General features: G+C 46.2%; 1 protein-coding gene across 1 annotated transcript in view; it reads right to left on the reverse strand.

The window, feature by feature from the left end:
* Positions 1 to 207: 207 nt before the first annotated feature.
* NTN4 (netrin 4) overlaps positions 208 to 21,307 on the reverse strand; it is a 46,232-nt gene continuing 25,132 nt past the window's right edge. The window contains exons 3-9 of the mRNA XM_026066073.1: positions 18,003 to 18,129; positions 15,736 to 15,924; positions 8,764 to 8,977; positions 7,961 to 8,076; positions 6,068 to 6,136; positions 4,027 to 4,197; positions 208 to 344 (exon numbers count right to left, since the gene is read on the reverse strand). Coding sequence (XP_025921858.1) covers positions 208 to 344; positions 4,027 to 4,197; positions 6,068 to 6,136; positions 7,961 to 8,076; positions 8,764 to 8,977; positions 15,736 to 15,924; positions 18,003 to 18,129 — 1,023 coding nt within the window. The remainder of the gene's footprint in view (positions 345 to 4,026; positions 4,198 to 6,067; positions 6,137 to 7,960; positions 8,077 to 8,763; positions 8,978 to 15,735; positions 15,925 to 18,002; positions 18,130 to 21,307) is intronic.

A 21,307-nucleotide genomic window follows, 5' to 3' on the forward strand; every position in this document is an offset into this window, starting at 1 on the left:
CTCACACGAGCACCCTTGCAAAGAAGCTACAGGAGAGTAAATGAAAATTGACTGGGAAGGGTTAAATCAGACAGTGCCTACAAATCGGAACACCTTGCTACACATTTTGGCACTATTTTTTTACATTCCAGTTTTCATCCTAGAAGTCTTCTCTCCGCGAAGGTTGCAATTTGTGCATAAAGAAATGCCTTAGGTGGCTGTGCACTTCTAGTTGCAGTCTTGTTTCAAAATTTCCAGGACCTTTCTTCCGAGGGCTGACTTCCACTGCTGGACAAAGCTTTTCATGTTGACCACGAGTCTGCCGGTCCGCACATCCTCATGTCCTGCTACCAGGTATTCCAAGCCTGCAAATGAGCAAAGCGGTCAGGGGCTGCCACAGCGCAATGCTTGAGAGATCTATTCATGCTGCAGAGTTAGCCTGAATATCTACTGGGAAAACAGTAATTACATGGAGAAATATTTATATATACAGATTTCTTTATATATCTGTATATCTTTAACTACATCTGTACTTATGGAAAAACAATCCCTGGGGCTTAGCTGTCAGTGAGATGCAGTATACAAACTTGGATTTTGCCAGCTTCTACATATAAACTGAAGCTGAGGTCTGGGGGCTGGCAGTACAAGTTCTTCTATCATCCTGTTTATGAACTGATACTACATTTATTTGGCAGCCACCTGCCTCCCTCTTCCCCTAGTAGGTCTGGGCCTCGAAATTGGTTGGTTTAGTTCACTCCAGCGATGACTGTGCAGGTTGGTACAACGCTCATGTCTTACTCAAAATCTTATTGACGTGATGGGGTAAGGAAGACACAGAGGGTAGACAAACTTCCTTTTCAACCTCATTATAAAGGTAAATCTCATTTCCTCAGAAATGGCATTTCCAGTGATTTACGTAGCGGTGGTTTGGAGCACACGTGTATATGTAAATTCTTACAAGGCGAGTGACACTTCAGGGGAAAAATAGGAGACTATCCAAGAGAAACACGGCAAGAGTGACCACAGAGGCGCTCCAGATTTAGGTTTGGGGTGCAAGCAGACTGGTGTCAATAGGACCCTGCCTTTCCGAGAGATTAAAACCAAAGGTTTAGACAGAGATCAGCAAAGCGAGGCCTGCACAACCCCTTTCTCTGAGTTTTTGGGCACACCTTCTTCTGCCACGTAAACACAGCATATGCATATGGCAATATTACCCTCTGTGAGACATTCATGGTGGCCACGTCAATCTTTGTTATATACATCACTCTTCAAGGGATGGGAAATCTATCTGCTTTGAGAGAGAAACGGGACACACTTTCTCAGAGAAAAAGCAAATATTGCATTGGCTGCTGATTTGCTAGGGCTTTTTTTGATTTTTAGCCTGACTTTACGGAAGCGCAAAAATAAAAGGAAACAAATGGCTGGGATGCCACAAGGCAGGACTCGAGCTGTGAGTTTTACCCTGTGCCACTCGCAGGAACTCTGTTTGCGCCTGTTTGTGCTTGGCAGAGCTGAGATTACGAAGGGGATTTTGTTCCTCAGAAGGCAGCTGAGACATTGAAAACTTTTATGTTTACTGTCCTCCTGGAACTTCACCCTGCATCTCTGTGTGTGTGTGTGTGCGTGTGTAGTAAATATCCCCTCATGGGACTCTTAAGCACATTCATCATCTGAGCAGCAGCCTGCAGAGATTTGATAAACGTTTGGAGTCTTTATTTCTTGCCAGAATCTTTAAAAGACTGTTTGGCATCACTTCAGCACTGTGAAACAGAATGAAAATGTCTTTTTTTTTAATTTTGATCTTTGATCTCCTCTATGTTTTGAGGAGATGTGATTTCCATTAAAGTTCTATGTCAGGAAATTGTTTTATGTCAGCTTGGCTTTTTATCCTGCTGTTGGTGGTTTATTCATCTGGAGGTCATAAGCTCTTACTCGGAGAGGGGGTTAAATCTGCTAATATGGTATTGCAACCATCCAGAAATGAATGCGGTAGCTAAAAAAAAAATCATGAGATTTTAGAAAAACACTTGGGATTCTTTTTTTTTTTTTCCTTTGAAAACTGTGAATCTTTAGGATGCACGCAGTTGATATTTTGAAGTTTCCCATTAGGGCCAAGAGATTTTAGAAGCTTCATTACTTCTTTTTAACATGAAAGCTGAGATTAATGTGTGAGTGTAAACTCAGGGGACTCCAGCAGCTGCATTTCAAGAAAACACCAAGCTTTGCAGGGCAAACTGTAAGAGCTCACAACACTGCAAATGCCTGCCCCGATGTCAGCCACGCGAACATCTCCACCTGAGCGAGCTGCCGGGACATCCTGTACAGTCAGGGAGGAGAAACAGGCATTTCTGGAGCGCAAGGTGGTCAAGCCCCTCGTGAATATCTAGACTTCCCCCCATGCAGCACCCAGGTCTTTGCTGCAAAGAGAGTCTGCCTTCCCATCTGTATCTTCATCATGTTGCCGCCTCCCGTGATGGATAAACATCCCGCTCTCACCTGCCTAGGGCTGAAGGGCATTGGAAAAGCACTTGCACATGAGAACTGTGGAGTTAAGGGCTGTTCCACTAAAACGTAGCAAATCTGAGCAAAGAGTCCACTCAGCTCTTGGTAGACACTTTCCACCAGCTTAAAATATCAGGCAACTGACGGCTGGGTTGTATGACAGCAATCTGGCAAGTGGCCAAGAAGGGTGGGGGGGTAACACCCAGTGTGCCAAACACTGCATAACATTTGCACCTTCACTCTTTCACTGATGTCTAAGTGGCAGCGATCTTAATTGCTTATGTGATGACGTGCTCTCTTACCCTCTGCTGGGGAAACCCAGGGAAGCTCCACTGAAGTTAGTGGAGTCTCAGAGCTTTACGTCAGGTGAGGGGCCATCCTGTATATCTGGTGTCTGACAGCTTCCATGGCATTTCTTCAGGTTTATACTAAGGTAGCTGTGTCTGGACTTTCTTGCATTTGCATTGCATATGGAAAAATTAAACAGCTGTATCTATTTAATTATGGATTTATGGTGTTTTACCACTAACCAAAATCTTACTGTTTCTAAATGGAAAAGTCCTGCCTACCACTGCTGATTTATCTGACCCTTGCACCTGACAAGACTTCCTGACTACAGATGTGCTATTGCCTTCAAAGCCAAATACAATCACTCTGGTGGAGATGAAAGACTGCAAATATCTCATCAATGAATAACCTTTCTGCATGATTCAACCTCGCAGACAGCCCTTTCCTCCCAAAAGAACTTCCTAATGCTGCACATCTAAAGGAAATCTCAGTACTTAAGTCTGTATTTCGATAGGGTGATTTCCAAGTGATGTGTTTACACTATAGAAAGAAAATCCTTTATCTGAATTAGTCAGTAACGTGGTTTATCTTGGAGTCATAAAGAAAGGTGTGTCAGCTGGATCTTAGTTTTGCTCTATTGAAGAAAACCCTGAGTCTGCATTTCCCAGTCCCTACAGGAGACTGCACACACTATTTAACCAGCATTGATTATACTTCATTTCAGTGAAAGAAGATGAGAAAAAACTGAGAAGCTGAAGCTCTCCTCTCACTGCAGAAGGCAGAATACAGTTTCCTCTGTACCTTATGGATGCAAATTAATATTACTTTCAAAGGGACATCTTCCCTTGAGATTAGATGATAACTTCAGAACAGTAGCATGACTTAGATTAGATCTGAGTGTTTATAAGGATTCAAATTAGCATCAGTTTTGAAGAGATATGTCATATAGTCATGGTGTGATATGCATCTACCTCCCTCTGGGGATACACTGAGACTGGTAAAGCTGTAATACTGTTATTACACTTCATGAAGAGCAATTTCATTTTGAAAGTCTATAGAATGAAAAAAGTTTTTCTATAGAAAATCCATATTTGACAGAGATTGCTTTTGGAATCCAAATGATGTAAAAGCCAGTAATTTAATCAACATTGGGCTACAATTTAAGCTCACTGGTATGAGGGGATGGAGGGGTGAGAATGAAATCTGTATAAATATGGTGGGGGTGTACTTTTCATGGAGTCAAAACTAAATACCTACCGGGATTAAGGATTGGACAAGTGCAGCCTCTGTTAGTCCAGGATTCAGGATAGAGAGTCCTCTTGCCCCGGAGAATCTTGAGCTTTGTAGATTTCAAGACTTTCTTGATCTTCACATTGACTTCTGCATGGGAGCCTTTATCATGAGCTGATAAGATTTTCGTCTTTATCACTGGGAAGACATGAATTCAAAACAAAGAAAACATAAACTATTTAAAATAGTCTTTTTTGTCTAATGTGGTTATAGTGGAATTAGCCTGATGGTCTTTGCTGAAGAGTTGAGGGTCGGCTCGGCACAGCAATAGGTAAGTGCATAGGTCCTCCCCAGTTGTTCGCAGGAACACCCTGGCTTAGTCTGGCCACGATCCCTGGACTTGCTAAGCAGGCAGCAGGAGACGTCCAGTGAACTGATTTCCAAAACTTTTGAGGACCCTGTTTTCCCCTGGAGCTCAAAGACTTCTGCTTCCTTAGCACTTTTAGAAATCAGGCTGAAAGCCTTGGTTTTAAGGATGGACCCTGAGGCTTTGCAAACTGTGGCCCTCACGCAAAAAGCAGCATGGGAGCGAGATGAACAGCTGCACCTAGTGAGTGCTCCTGCTGCTTGTCCTCCAGTTTTTGCAGAACCACCAAACCCAAAGCAATGGCATGCTGTGAAGCATAGGAAACCCTTTCCTCCTACAGTATGGCCTTCTGAAGCTCACGATGAGCCTCATAATTCATGTCTTTCCTGTTTAGCAGATACCTTTGCATGTTGAGTGATGAAAGGGTGGGAAGCCTGAGTGCACTTTAGATAAGATTTATGAACTTGGCATTTTTGTAACTTTGTTTAATCTTGCAGAAGATAAGAAATAAAAAAAAACAGTCACTATCGCATTCAGGAAGGAAAGCAAAGCAGAATCAGATTTTTTCCTAATATCACTAAGCCAGGGCTATATTTCAACGACTCGCAGCCCCTTGAACTTCCCTTTGTGGGTTGCTCTGCAGCCTGCAGAGGTATGGATTATCTCTCTGTGCGTTTTCAGCTTCAGCGCGAGACGGAACAGGTGCAGAAAACCTCTGGAAGGTTATGAAGGAAGGGAGTGTTAGAAAAACATTCCTTGCTCTGCAGTGGTCTGAAGGAGCTGGTTCGCTGGCACAGACCTGAGGGGGTTTTGCACACAAAGCTCCTAACGGCTACCAGAGCAGTTTTCTCAGTGGAGTGTATTGTGCAGTGATCACAGTCCCTCCTTCAGTTCAGTATAATTCAGATTTAGTGGTTTCTAGACAATGCTTGGGGCACCTGGTCTACAGATACAGTTTCAGCAATCCATTTTTAATAATAACACTTTCAAATCTGTCTCAGACCTAGGCAGCCTCTCAGGGACCCTTCCATCTCTGTTCTCCTGCAATTTCCTGAGATTTTAGCACAAGGGTATTTTGCTAACAAGAGGGGTACGTAATAGAACAAAATGCTTCACCAAGCTTGACCAGGTACCACAATATCTATTTGACATGGAAATACATTTGAAGACATTTGAAAAAGACCTAAGATCTGTCTCAATACTAAGCAGTTTACGGGTTTGCATGGCTGAAGCACTCCAGTGCCTGTTACCGAGCATAGGCGGCGGTGGGATGGGATGCGCTCTCGCCACTGTGGGCTCTGGACACTGCCTCCAGGAGCAGTGTCTGGCACCAGGGAAAGCTCTTATGCAGCCAAACTCCCTGGGGAGCTCTGGGAAGGCAGGAAATACCAGCCAAAGCTTCATGTCTGCAAATAAACCTGTATTTCTCTTTATAATTTCCCCTTGAAAACAATCCCTGAAATAGCGAAAATGAAGACAGACTGCATATGTGTCCCGTGAAATACCCAGTGAGCTTTCATGGGACACCCATATCCTCTTGCATGCTGTAGTAAAAGGCTTAACCTGCGTTATATCCCTTCTTCAGCCCTTGCTGATTTAAGACAGCTCAATGGGACAAACAGCAGCTCTGATGTTCCTCTACTCTTATGCAGACGTGTAATTCCCTCCCTTATGCTCCAACCAGCTCACCCAGCAACTCACCGTAGGTGTACTTCATTCCACAGAAGACCTTGGGATTCCCTAAAACTTGTTCTTTACATTCGCATTTACCTGTGGAAAGAAATTGAAGCAAACGTCTATGTGTTGCACTTAACAGATGGGCATCTTCACCAAAGCTTGGGAATAGACAGAGTGAAAAGATACGTAATCTTTGCCTTCACCTTTAGTGAGTTAGATCAGTCTGGCTGGGGAGGAAACAGAGCATCTGAGGGGGCCTCTTGGCTCCTCTGATGCCAGTGGGAAATTGCTAGTATTTCCCTTCGGGTAGGCTCCCTGCTCAGCTGCAGCCAGCATGTTTTAGAAAGCTGGAAAATGGTCAAAATCCCGCTGTGAAGGCCTCGGGAGAGGCAGCCACCAGTGGACAATTCTGGGGCCTGATTCTTCTCTAACTTGTTCAGCCATAATCAATAATAATTGAGGTGAGGTCTGCTGAATTATACTCATTTACTCTGTAGCTGGGCTGCTCCTACCTTCCTACTGAGCAGTGAAACCTCACCAACTTTCTAGCTAATTCCTCACCGGTGGCAAACTCACCAGCTTAATGTCTCCTTTGTGGCCAGAGCCCAAGGGCTTCCCAGTCAAGGACAGGATATTCTGTATTATGGCCCTCCAGGGCTCAGTGCTCCAGAGGGGTTTTAGCTGTGTTACTGGGGTTGAGCTATCTTAGCCCCTCGCCTGACTCAGAGCTTATTCACTCAGTCCAAACATAAGCACGGTGCAAAAACCCCTGTTTTCAGATCCAGGTTGAATATACAGTCTTAGTTCAAGGGCAGTTATTTTTTGTTTACTGATTAAAGAGAGGAAAACAAAGGCCTTATTATTTTGCATTAGGATGCAAAAAATAAGCATGACTTTCCCTGCAGTATTTTCCACACCGTAATGTACCAGACAAAATTTTGAAAGGAAATGTTGTAGAGGTTAAGGCAGATTAATGACTTCCGTGATCTTAGAACAAAGAATAACATGATATACTTGCTTATGTTTAAAATTAAGTTGCCCAGACAAATGATGGTGCTTTCCCTTCAATTAACTCAATTATTGTATCTTTGAGATTTTATCGTACAGCTTTCTGAAAATGCAGGAAATTACACTTGCCTGCTTGTATCTAATGGTTTCGAGGGAGGATGGACATTGTCGTCTGTCTACACTCACCAGCAGAGGAGCTGCACCCTGGGGCCAGACTGCCTACCACCAACCACACGCAGCACCCGGGGTGTCCATACTATGAGAACAGGAGGAAAATAACTTCTCTAACTGAAACTGTACCTGAAATATGAGGCAATCTGTAATTACATCGTAAGCTATAATTGATACCAAAATTGTTGTGGGTATCGGGGGGAAAAAATTCTGATTTGGGAATTTCCTAATTTTCTGTCCATTAAGTGGCAAGCATCACGCTCTAAATAACTTTTTTGGGTTATCCAGCAAAACGTATTAGCTCTGGTAAATGTAAGAACACATTTAAAACATTTTGGACAAAATAAAACAAAAAGAGTCTTTAAAAACTTACACAACAGGATTATTAAATGATCTGACTTAAGCTTACAAAAGCCTTCAAATTCAGAGCTTGGGCTGAAAATTCAGGCAGGTAATTCTTGCCTTACTGGCACCTGAACACTGGGTTCAGGTTTTGAGCCTGGAACATCTGCCTAGATTTTGCATGTCTTAATATCTGTTGACTGAATGAGCCTTAAGGGTCTTCAGGCTGGTGAAGGGGAAGGAGGTGGTTGAGCAGAACGTAATATGGGAATGTATATTCCCTTCTGCAATTAATTGTGAAGGCATTAATTACCAATCAATGCAAAAGACCGTTTCCATGTTGGCTCCTAGTAAGTGGGCAGGGGCAGAGAAGTAAGTGTGAAGCAGCAATCTTACCAGAGTGTCGCAGAGCCGAAAATCCTTGCTCGTCCTCCCAGCCCCAGGCTGGCTCGCTGTCGTTGAGCACCAGCTGGAAAGGAGGCACTTCATGATGCCAGTCTACGTCTGCGCTGCTGGAAGGAAAGGGACACGGTAAGCCTTCCTCCTGACGCCATCCGAGAACACCACTCTCTACCACTAATAACACATTCTCCAGCCAGAACCTTCTCCACACATCTTGATTTTATTAAACACCCACACACAGAAGGAACAGTTTTAGAAAGTGAACAGTTTGATCTTTGTTAGAGTGGATTATGAATCCATTTTTGGTTTAAAATGCACTATAGGAATTTCTACACTATAAATATCATTAGTACAGAAAAAGAGGAAGACACAAGATCCAGGCAGCAGGCTGTTTTTAAAATGTGTTATTGTAACTTGAATGTGCTATAGCTTGACTCTAAGTGCAGTGCAATCAATGCAAGCTGAGTTGTAACACCGTTAAGCCTTTGGTCTCCATTCGCTTAGGTCTCTGCAAGGCTCATATTTCACCCCTGGAGCGGAAGAGGGACGAAAATGCAAAGATTCGGAAAGATGCTAGCCCCAGATACATTCACACCGGCACGGCAGATGACTAATCAAAATGTGCCGGCGTCCTGAGCTGATCTGCTAGTCATTTAAGTGAAGCATGGCCTCGGTTCCTGCTTCGCCCTAAAATCCTTGACGGTACCCTGCATACAAGTATTTCCCACAGCGCCTACTTTCCGTACGGCACGTTGCACGTGGTATATAACAAGCAGGGCAAGGGCAGCCCGACTCACCCGCTGAGGCAGTCGCCGGTGAGCGGGTCGCAGCGGCGGGCGCAGTCACAGGGCCGGCAGCCGTAGGGCCCGAAGCCCCAGTAGCCCAGGAGGCAGCGGTCGCAGCGGGGCCCCGCCACGCCGGGCTTGCAGGGGCAGTCGCCGTTGCTGGGGTCGCAGAAGGTGCGGGGGCCCAGCGGCAGCGTGGCCGACCCCACGGGGTGGCAGGCGCAGGCTGCGGGCGCGGGGAAGGAAGGGAGAGGCAACGTCAGGGCAGCGCGGTCCAGCTCGCCGCGCAGGCGCGTGCCCGGCTTCAAGGTACATAACGTTAAAATAGCCGCAGAAGCAGCACCCGGGTGCTTCATTGCAAAAAGGAAGCAGAGCGCAATTGCCTTGCAATTTCTTTCTTAGCTTTCAAAGTCATCGTTTCAAAACATTAAATAAAGACTGACTGCACCAACACCTGAGAGATCAGCTTTCGCGTCTGCTCCGAAACGTGGGTTTGCAGAGCGCGTGTTAGCAGCGGGAGCCGCAGTGGTCTGTGACTATCCCCGACCAGCGGTGGGATGCTCCTTCTGCCTCTCTCACAACCCGTTACAGCTGAATGATGAACTGGAAGAGCATCGGGATGTGGTGGGAGAAATGGCCGCTCTCCCACATCAGAAAGGATACCTAGGAACGGTGGTTTGAAATTTTCCTTGCCGGTTTCTTCTTATGATTTTTCCTTTGTATGAGCACAATTCAGGTCTGTGGCCCCATCATTAAAATAATATTTTAAGGAAAAAGAATTCTAATCTTCTTTTTTTTTAATCAGAAATATAATTGTCAAAAGCGTAAACCAAAATTCTGACTATTTGGACATGGAAGCACTCACCGCAGTGCCTCAAAGGCCCCATAGCTAGGAGACTCATAGGTTTGGTTTTCTGACCAGGACGCATTACAGTCAGCCTCATAAGCGTGTATTAGAGGAAAGTGCCCAGCTGAAAAGCCAGCACCAGAAAGGAAGATGCCCATTTAAAACAAACAAAAGACAACTCCCATGAGATACTCTAATATTACTGTACTTTCCTAAATAGTTCAATTTCTGGGATCTGATTGATGAAAAAAATAAAAATTTCCCTGGAATGCTTTTTTCTAAGTTCCCATTTACTTAAAAAATGGATTTCCTGTGAAAAATTTATTTGGAAGGAAAATTTTCACCAAGTTCTAATCCAAATATTTATTTTGCAGCTGTGAAGGCAATAGGAAGAAATGCCACTGCATGTAACACAACCGTGCTTTGTCTTAAAATACTTATTGCTGTGCACACGTATTTAAATCTGCTCTGATGACATTTTTGTGGTTTCAGGGATTTGACATACCTGAATTGTAGTTTTAAAATATTAAAGGATGAATTAATATTGGCAGCCAATTTACAGAGGAGGCTGTGACTCCAGAATCTTTGTCAAAGTAATCCCCACGTTTTCCCCACCCTTTCCATTCCCCCCCAAATATAATTATATAAAATTAAAAGATTAGAAAGCCTCTCCACAAACTGCATAACTAGCTGCAGGCAGTGAACTCCAGCACCTCTAATAGCATAGTTTTCAACAGCGCTCACCGAGACTTGCATACCTTTCTCCTGAAGTCTGTGAAGTGCTTTGCACCTGACACACATATCCGAATGCTCTATTTTCCTACGAGGTGCTGTGGATATTTATGGCATTCCTCAGCCCCTTCAGGGGAAATATCAAGCACTTAACACTGTGCTGTTCTCATGCAGCCAGTGAGCTAAACCCACCGGTCAGAGATGCAGACTCAATCCGCTTCAGCTGAGTTTCACTCCCAAGTCTGTTGGAACCCAGTGCTGCTTTTTGCATTTTATTCAATGCTTTCTCACTTTTTTTTTTTTGTCTAATGGGAAATTCAGTGGCGATGGCAACACCACAGTGAGGAAAGAAAATTAAACTTACAAAGGCCATTGTGAAAAGCACATCATCAAACTCATAAGGGACTGAAGGCAATCAAGAATGAGAATGTAGCTGGTTGTATTTTTTAATTAAAGCTGTAAAGAGATGCGTTTCTAAAGGTTTGTCATTTCCATATGTGCTCTTCCCTCTTCAGCACGTCTGTGCGAATTTGTTCTGAGATTTGTTAATAGTTCCTCCCTGAAGAAATCTCAAAGCGCTCTAGAAACTGCAGCACGTGTAAAATAGCAGCTCCTGGCTATAAAACAATATTGAATTGAAATCCAGAACTTTGCCTTATTTGTCTGGAATGGAGTTCACTTAAGAGAGGCTTTTAAATTAGCTAAAGTAGCCCCGAGAGGTGATGCTGTTTTTGCAGCTGGGCTGGTGGAGGAGGGAGTGCTGGTTGGGGTGTTGATGAATTAAAGCTGTTGAATTAAAGCTTTTTGGTCTTGTATCTTGGGGTGGAGCCCCAGCCACTTTATGACACTGACTGGTGTTAATCTGGATACTATTGGTGGTAGATTTATAATACGGTAAATATTTGTGATGTGCTGTGGTGGGAACATGCTGAGCCATGCAGAGAAATAAAACGCTCCCTGTCACTATACACCGTGCACAGAAATGATACTCTAGAGCTCAGAAATGAACATGTTATAGAAAACTGTAAAAGAATTGCATGAAAACAGGACCAAGCGCCTCCACACTCAGGCAGGAAGAAGATGTTAAAGGACAGACGATGTGAAATCTGGTGCCTGCAGCTACTGCTGTCTCATGGTCTGCCACACTTCGAGTTGATTTTAGAGCCTGTTTTCCTTCTTTCACCCAATCTGCAACTCACTCTAGTATTTGTAGCATGAGACGCAATCCCAAGAAGGCTGGGAAAAACAGCAGAGCAGCAGATAAAGCACCTACAGACAATTTTTGACTGGTACGTCGTGGAGGATGCCCTTGTGAAGATAGCGGGACTCTTAGTGTGAGGTGTGGGGTGACCTCATCTCATGGGCATTGTGGCTAACACGCAGGGAGGTGCCTGAGTTATGGGGTTTCCCAAACACTGGTGCCCCCAAACCAAAGAAACTGCAGGGAGAGAAGGACCACCTAGACCAAGCCCTTGGCAGGTCTATTAGCCTGTGCTCAAGAGAAATCTTCCAAAAGCGTAATTATTTTTTTTCTTTATATTCATGAGTAACATTATTAAAATGCCAATTTACATCACTGTACCCTATAGCAATATCTTGTACACAATTTCCATGCACATATGAAGGAATAACTGTCCCTGCTTCAGAGGCACTGTTTGGGAGTGAAATCCAGTGAAAGGGGCTGAATTTCACCCCCTGGATTGGTGATACCATTGTGGTTTCCCGAGCTGTCAGTTAACCTTTGGCAATGACAAATATTTACCCTAAAAACTGTACAGTTTAAAAGCAAAAATAAACTCAGCAATTATAAAACCTGATTTATTGTCTGCAATTGTACTGTAGCTGAGGCCTAAAAATTCATAAGGGATGTAAAGAAAAGGACCAATAGGTATGGTGGGGGGAAAGAGTCATCAGATTGCTGTTTCAAATGGTAAATGTCTCGTTTTATCTGGTACACACCTCCTCCTGAGCAAATATTATACACTCTTTGCTTAAAAGAATCTTTAAAGTATCCTTAAAGATTATGGCTTAACAACTCTTTTATTTACTTTGACCTTGGTATTTTTAAATTTTCATTGCTACTCTGCAGTTGAGCAATAATGGTTACTTGAGCCAGAAGTAAGCAGGTAATTCTGTGGCTTTCCCTGACAAAATAACAGGACATCACACATGTCCCTTATTAGTGCAAACCATGACACAGTCCTTGGAAATGTTCCAGGTGTAGACTGTAATCAGTCTTATATAATTTAATTTAACAGTCATTAGTCATTCGCTCTTCAGTTGGAGCTATGCCAAATAGCACTAACCTGCTACGAGGAACAGAGTCCAGAAAATGCTGAGACAGGAGCAAAAACGTCTCTTGCCTGCAGCTCTGCAAGCTGCCTCGCTCGATTCCTCCACAAGCAGCAGAAAGGGTGGCTTGTGAGGCCAGAAAGGGCTTGTGGAAAAAGCGCAGGGCATTTATTAATACATTATTAGTACATTAATACAGAACACTGTGGTCCCTAAAGAGACTGGATAGTTACATGTAAAAAAAAAAAAAGGAAACAAAATCATGGTCTTTATGTCAGACACATGGCATTTTGAAAAAAAAAGTGTGGAAAGGAGAATGCCACGGGTCAATGATTTAGAAATGAATGCAGAAAACTGAGATGACTTTGCACCAGTATTTATGTCCACCATTATGTCAATAAAAGTATCCATTAATCATCTCATCTCCACAGCTTCCTCCTGCCAATAAAAGCCGGGATAAACTTTTTAATCAAGTCCCTTGGGGTTTGGCTAACATATAGCTAATGATGTGATGTAATGCCCGATTTAATTAGCATTGGTTTAATCCCTGGTGAGGCCACGTCTGGAGTACTGTGTCCAGTTATGGACTCCCCAGTACAAGAGAGACATGGATTTACTGAAGCGAGTCCAGCGAAGGGCCACAAAGACAATCAATGGACTGGAGTGTCTCTCCTATGAGGAGAGACAGAGAGCTGGGACTGTTTATCCTGGAGAAGAGAAGGCTCAGGGGGATCTTATCAATGTGTATGAATATCTGATGGGAAGGTGTAGAGAGGATGGGGCCAGACTCTTTTCAGTGATGCCCAGCGATAGGTTGAGAGGCAGCGGGCACAAACTGAAACACAGCAAGCTCCATCTGAACACAAGGAAAACTTCTTTAATGTGAGGGTGACAGAGCACTGGAACAGGTTGCTCAGAGAGGTTGTGGAGCCTCCATCCTTGGAGACATTCAAAAACCGTCTGGACACAGTCCTGTGCAATGTGCTCTAGATGACCCTGCTTGAGCAGATGGTTGGACTAGACAATATCCAGAGGTCCCTTCTAACCTCAACCATTCTGTGATTCTGTAAGTTGTACACACATGCATCCTGTTGGCAGCCTTGCCTTTGAGACGGTGACTGTATTGCAGCAATGCATCCCAGTACCTCTGTTGGTATCTGGTTCTGCAAGGAAGGTGACGCTGTGCTGGATCCCAGCCCAGGAGGGGCAGCTCCACTCCCCTTAGGACCCTCCAGACATCTGCAGGATTTGCATAAGAAGTTTTGGCACTAGGAAAACTGTACAATGGTCCTTGCAAAACTTCATTTCCTCGATGGGCTGTGTGGGTAGGAGACATTGGCCACTCCTCCCACCCCCAAGGTGAAGGACGTTATTTGTTGGTGTCCAGAAGACCACATTCAAATCAGTGGCAACATTTAATTTGCCTTCAATGACCCAGAAAAAGTGTGTGCCCATCCCTGACATGAGCTGTCACGTAAAAATTAACAAGAATTAAAATCCTAGTGAAGGCAGCACAGGCACAGTAAAAGCACATTTCAGAGCTTGAAGAAACTCAGGTAGAGTTTAGTTCAATTTTTTATCCTGTTGACCAGAAGTCAACTAATCCAATGTGGTGGGATCAGTTTTTTTGTTTTTTTTTTAATCTGCAAGGCTGAATCCATGGGAGTTAGAAAAAGCCTCCCAAACCTCTCCTTTGGATGCAAGTCCAAGAGTCAAATGTATTTTTTAATTAATGAGACTACAAAACAAAATACTCTTGTATAAGTTTGGGCAATAATTTGGCAAAGTATCTGATATTTCAGATAACGAGACTTGGGACTTCAACATACACAAGTAGGTAAAGGGACTTTGAAAAGTAATTAAAGTAACTGTTTAAAAAACAATTTTGTGTACATACTACAGCAGTGAACAAATTATTTACACAAGTAATGGAGAATTGTGGTCAATTCTGTTTCCATGCAGAGAGTCAGGTTTGTAAAATACGCAGTTCAGATGCTACTGCTCATCTTTTGCATGAGTGGAAGGTCAAGAAGAGGAAGATTCCTCTGGCATGTTGGCTGTGCCTCAGAAAGCCTCAGTAGGATAATTCACAGAGTGGGAGCCGGGTGAAAGAGGCAATTCGTGCTGTGGCCCCGAGACGAAAGTGAAACCGCACACGCGATCCAAGCCCAGAGCACAGCTCTCCAGCATTGAAAGGGGCTGCCAGCTTCTCCTTGTTTAAATCAGATTTTCTCTTTTGGAAGAGGATGATGTGCTCAGTTTCCCCTCAAATGGCATAAACAGGGCGTGAGTGGGATTTTTTTTCCTGCCACCAGTGAAGATCCTGCTCCAGATTGGGTCAGTCAGAAAAAATCCAGTGAGTCAGTGGGTGGCCATATGCTGCATAGCAGTGAGTATGACGGGCCCCTATATTTAGCTCCCCCGTGTAATGTCCTCAGGGTAGTTTAGGGATCTGGAGTCCCCTATGGCAAGTCACCATGGCTCACACAGGTCCCTGGAGAGCTTTGCTCTTGGATCGCTGCTTTTGCTTGGGAAATATTTAATTTCACATGTGGCCAAATCATCCCCTCTGGCCTAGCCTCCCTGGTGTCATGCTTTCCGGCACATCACTTAGCTCATGTTCCCGTTTCTCCCTCCGTATCCACCTGCTGCTGTGAACACGTGCTGGTGGGCGATGCTATTTATTGACTGCACCCTGTTTGGCCGAGGCACCCCGCTTTTGGGGTCTCAGCCATCACCAAACAAGGAGATACGCAGACGGGTTTTGCTTTCCATAAATAGCCGGAGAACATCAATGAATCATCCCTCTTCCCCCACCCCAAAGCTACAGGGATCCTCAGGAGAGATTTGTCAGCAGCCACTGTGGGCCTTCATCCTGCAAACCTCACCATTGCCTTTTGCAAACAGCATCAATAAGGGAATCCAGTCAATATGTTGCTGAGAGCTCCCTGTCCTTTGCTGAAGCAGTAAGATTGCTTCAAGCTGGAGCCTGGAGGAAGATCTCACCTTTCAGTCTGACACCCTTCTATTCAACTAGTATTTATTTAACTAGTTAATTTAGTACCTAGTATTTATTTAACTAGTATATTACTAGTAAAAGGATGTTGACTTACATTTGCAGGCGTCTGGGGCAGAGAAAGGCTTTCTGAGGTCTCGGTAGAAACCCAGCTTGCAGCGCTGGCAGTGCTGCCCTTCAGTGTTGTGTTGACAGTTGTCGCAGATGCCACCGCTGCGGTTCCCTGACTCCAGCCACGCGTCCATGTCAAAATGACAAGTGTCGGCATGCCCATTACACTTGCATGCTGCAATGAAGCCAAAGGGAACATAAAGACTTATTGAGGCAGTGAAAGATGTTGATTTATATAAAAGATAAATGAAAATCCAAGCCACATTTTGGAATGGTGGACCTGACTTATGAACATGCTATTTATTCAAATGTCTGAGGTATCTTGACATTTTCATCCATGTTTCCCACTCCCTAGGAATGACATTTAAGAAAAGGTAGTTTCTCTTTTATTGGTTTATTTTCACTTCTGAAAAATAAAAATATTTCTACACCATGCTTCATACTCCGGTAACTCATTTTTGATGTGGCAAAACAAAAGTGTTGTCAGACATTACATCTGGATCATCTGAATTATCTGCACTTCTGTGCCTGTGCAGAGAATGGGTTACCTCAAAGGCCCTGGAGACACTGAGGTCTCGAAAGTCACTGTTATGGCCAGGTGAGTGTTGGAGCCCTCAGTCTGAGCCGGTCAGAGCTTGGAGGAAAATGTGTCCGTACACAAGCAGCTGCCGGCTGGACAGGGAGAGGTATGGCTTGGCAGAAAAAAGCAGCAAGAAGCAGGGCCTGTGTCTGCTTGACTTAAACTAAACCAAGCTCTAAAGCATACCCTGGATTTGGATGAAACAGCAATTTAACATTACTGCACCAAGCACAAACTACAGGCTGCTGAGCTCTCCATCTGGCAGCAGCTTCAAGTAGCAGTGGTGCCAGCACATGGACCTGCGCCACGGCCTCCCTCTGCCGCCCCCACTGCCGCCTGCGCAGGACGAGGCAGCGGGAGACCCCCAACTTGCCGGCCTCCAGCGGCACAAGCTTCTCTCCCCTGCTAGCGATCAGCCATGCCGCGCAGGGCAGCAGTTGCATGGGTGCCGCTGGGATGCTCCTTGCACCCCATGGAGGGAAAAGGCACTTTGAGGGCAGCTATCCCCCTTTCCCTGCACGAGCAGTGGAGGAAGTCTATATGCCTGCTCTCCTGAAGTCTAGTGAGATACATTGCACCCCCTGTGCATCACATATTGCCAGTGAACGTGCAGATTTGCTGTCACTTCCTTGGAGAATATCCATACTGAAGCCCATGTAGACAGGCCAATGCTAGCTTAAGTGCTGGTAGCAAGATCCCCATGGCCGAAATGCACTCAGCATGTCTGCAAACCTTCCCATGCTGGTGCAGCGAACCCTCAGGAGCTCAGCGCTGCCCTGGCTAGGCTGCAGCTATTGCCAAAATGCTTGGTGATGTCTGGACTACCTGCAGCCTGCCCTCACACTGGAGCAGCACCCTCCAGCATGGCAAAGGTTATCCTCCCACCTTCACACAGCCCAGGGCTCTTTTTGACTCCAGCACGACCTGCGAGTGCTCAGTCAGCTCAGCCCCAGCGCCAAGGGGACAAGAGGAGCCCACATCTGGTGGTCGGAGCAGGCAGGATGTCTCCAAAAGGCCAGACCTCCTGCAAACACATTTGTCAGCGCTGCTCATGGCGGGGACAAGGTAGGCAGGGTGGGTGAGCCGAGAGGCCCGGCTGGATGGCAAACTGTCTGCCTGGGGATTTCTAAACTCTCCATTCCAGTTTGGACCACAACTTACACAGCTGAACATTTTAAATCTTAGCAGCACAGCAAAATAAGCAAGTCCCCAGCACGCCTGCAGCTTCACAAGCTCCTCTTGGCTGTGGCTGGCTCGACTCCAGAATGAAAAAGGCCCAGAAGAGAAAGTGCACACGCTCCTTATCTACAGCTGTATCCCCCCCGCCAACTCCAAATCACTGCAGTGAGCTGCAGCCTGCCAGTGACAGAAGACCACATCTCAAGGGGATGTGCTTGGATCCCACGGAAAGGCCAAATAAACAGATAACGCGCTCTCGGGCGAACTTCCAAGTGAGCAGCTTTGCAAACAGGGCCATCCCCACTGTGCAAACATGCAGTAGGCGTTGGGCAGGAATGTGACATTGGGTTTCCACTTGCTAAGGTATTTCACCAACAGCTGCCTGCCACCTGAATATTTGCTGTCTCTTGGAAACAAAAGGGAAAGGTGTGCAAGGAGGAAGAGTTTCACCCCTGCAGCTGCTCTGGAGACACTTTTTCCGGCTGGCTACTTACACTGACACTCTTTGGGGGCTCCGGTTTTGCCATCTGCAGCCTGCCAAGGCTGGTCATTGTAGAGCGGAGCACAGTGCTGGCAATGGGATCCTGCTGTGTTGTGCTTGCACATGCATTTCCCATGGACCTAGTAAGGGGAAACAGAGCAAGGATCACTCACAGCAAAGCCTGAGGAGTCTCTGGGGCACGAGCAATGCCCAGGTACAGGAGGTACCGTGACAGCCAAACGCGATTAAATAAACCAGAAAGAGGGCTAGCACAATGCCTGTCTTGTGGTCTGGTTCAGCCAAAAGCAAATACTCTGTAGCTGTAGTTTCAAATAATGTCTGTGTGTGGGTGTGCATGTCATAGCATTGCATAATCACACTTTTTTTTTCTGAGACCTCAAAAGTATCTTTAGCCAAGAGGTTCCAGCTACGGCATGAATTTCCAGGAGAGATTACAAGAAGCCAAGACCTCAGAAAAGCTATCCTCGGAAAAAACCTTTCTCTAATTCTCCCCTCCCCACCCCAGGACCCCTTTGCATCACCCCAGGAGTGGCACACACAGCCTCAGCACCCTGCGCCATCTGCCCAGCCATCATCCACATAAATACGTACAGAAATAAAGGAATTAAAAACCCTGAGACATACACATGTACTCATCCTAGGCAGAAATTTTGCCCCACAACAGAAGAAGAACCAGGGACGGCACAAAGACCATGAGGGTCTAGACGCAGATATCCCGGTGATGGGCAGGTAATTTAGCAGCTAGTGCAAGGGGGCTAATTAGAGACAGAAAGCCAGCAGAGCTAGCGCTGTGCCAGCTGCCGCCTCAGCCGCTGGTGCTAATCCCACTGTTGGCAAATGTGAGGGAAGGAGGACGTAGCCAGTGGACGAGAGCAGCCCGGCAGTCCCTAGCTGCTGCGAAATCAAGACCTGAAGCAGCTCAGTGCAGCTTGGCCCGGAGCAGAACAGGACCCTCACCTGCGGGTTTGCACTCAGAAAAGGCCCCCAGTACCGTTTGGGGTCTGAAAACACGTGGCCCGCCGGCAAGGCTGAACGCTGGGGGGAAAATGGGGCACCGAAGGGCTGCAGGAGCACCCGGCAGGGCACTGCAGGCACAAGCCAGGGGCATCTTCCCACCCGGAGGGCCACCGTGTTGCTACAACCAGCGGCTCTGGTTTCAACACGGCGCAACCGGCATGAGTTTCTGTGGCAAACAGCCTGGCAGGGTTTGCTTTTGCAGTACGGTTTTGCTAGAGAGAGAGGGAGGCTCTCCTGAGCTGAGGGTCGCTCCAGACGTCTGAGCTGGGGCCGAGCCCAGGACGCAGCTCAGTGCCCCGCGTGGGCTGAAATGCGCCCCGCGTGCCCCTGCACCAGTGACGCAGAAAGCGGTTGGGAGCGACACGCCGCGGCCGGGGTGCCTGGTGAGTCCAGCCTGGCGTTGGGACGCGCCCCAGCTACCGCTACACGACAGCGCCTGCCGCTCCGTCTCCTCTGCGGTTTGGCAAGCGTGTTTTTCCTAAATACGTGGCTTGCTGCTGAGCCCTGCCGTGAGAAAGGCTCCTGTGAGAAACCTGGACAGCAAACAAAACAGAAAAGGACCTTGAACGCGTTGTAAACAGCTCCCGCTTGTTGCGTAGGTGCACACACACACGCGCACACCACAAGCTCTTGACTAATGATGTGGCTTTTTTCCCCTTTGTTAATGAACAGATTTTGGCTACTATCTCATAGGCGTCAGAAGTGACCGGTACGGATGAAACTTTAAAACCGACCTTGAAAGTCCTTGCAAGACTTTTCAGCAGCAATGCAAAAAGCAAAATCTTTCAAGAACTGTTCAAGTGATCCTTTCTTGCCTTATTAAAATGCCTGGATCATTAAAGCAGGCAAAAGCGAAATACAACGCAGCGAGTAGGCTGCATGCGCCGTGAACAGATAGAGGCGGAATCTGACAGAACGCCAAAAGCATCCAAGCTAAAGAGGCAAATACTAAGATAATATTGCTTGCTGCGCTATTTTGGCCTCACGGTGGATATTAGTTGGTCTGTCTGACTTATCATACTAAAGCCACCTATACGCTTCAATGTGGGCTAACTTAGGAAAAGGAACAAGAAGAAAATATAGGGAAAAAAGTCAATTTTGCAGCTGGAATATTTAGTTCTCAAAGTGTGTCTCATACTTTCATTTTTTCTGTTAGGCCACTTCCAAAACTTTCTTCTTCCAAACCCTCAAATCCTTGGCTTTCCTAAATTTACACTCTTCAGTACAACTTGCCTTTCTGTTGCATCTTCCTTAGGCAATATCCACACACAAACAAATGTTGCAGAGGTACTTTATATACCCTTCAAAAGCATCCAGCCGCATGGAAACATAAATCTGTTGAACCTGTATGGGTCTTGTGGCCATCTTGTGCTTTTGACTGAACCCCTAACCCTTTTATGCCATTTTTGGTAGGGTTCTTTTTTTTTTTTGCAAACCCTTTGGCTGTTCAGTGGCTAGCTGCTCAAAAGCCTGAACGGTGTCTGCACCCAGTGAAATCCTTGAACTCATTCCTCGCCTGAGAGGAACATCAGGGCACATCAGGGTAGCCCAAGACCCTGATGTGCAGCCATTAATTCGGCATGCAGAGCCAAAACATAAACCTTCGCGTTGAGCTTAATCGGTAATTGAACTCTGAAGAAAACTGCCCTTAGGGAGAGAGTCCGGGCAGTCACGGGACATCGATACGCACAGCAAGGAGGGATTGCCACGGGCAGGGTGACGAACAGGCCCCTGAGAAGCCAACCCGGAGAGCCCCGTTTCTCCAGGGGCTGCAGGTCCCGGGCAGTGACGGCAGGTCTTTCCCGTGACAGTGGGAAAGTCGAGCTACATCTACATCTCAGACTGCGAGCCTGGCTGTGTCTCTTTCCTCTGGATAAAACGGAGAACACAGACACCCGAACGCGCTACCTGCTCCTGTGGTGGAAGGGCAGCGGGAGCTTAACACCCACCTGCTTCCCCGGGGCAGCTGCTCGTCTGCAGCCGGTGCACAGTGGCCGACCATCTCCTCGCGCGGGTGCATCCCCAGCGCAGAGGGAAAGCGCCCAGCCGGCCCCCCGGCCCGCGGCAAAATCGCCCTGCGGACGTCAGGAAAAACCCAGCAGCCCTGGCCCAAGCGGTGAAGCAGCTCCAACGCACATGTGTGGTAGAAGAAAGCAAGCAGCCGCCCCAGAGATTTTGCGGACAATAAACAAGCTAAATAGCTCAAGGGACAGTCTAAACAGAGTGCATGGGAGGGAAACAGGCTCTTTAATAACCTCTCAGTGTAACTGCTTAGTTAAC

The sequence above is a fragment of the Apteryx rowi genome, unplaced genomic scaffold (assembly GCF_003343035.1).
Source record: "Apteryx rowi isolate R43461 unplaced genomic scaffold, aptRow1 scaffold_237, whole genome shotgun sequence".
NCBI classification, from domain to species: domain Eukaryota; kingdom Metazoa; phylum Chordata; class Aves; order Apterygiformes; family Apterygidae; genus Apteryx; species Apteryx rowi.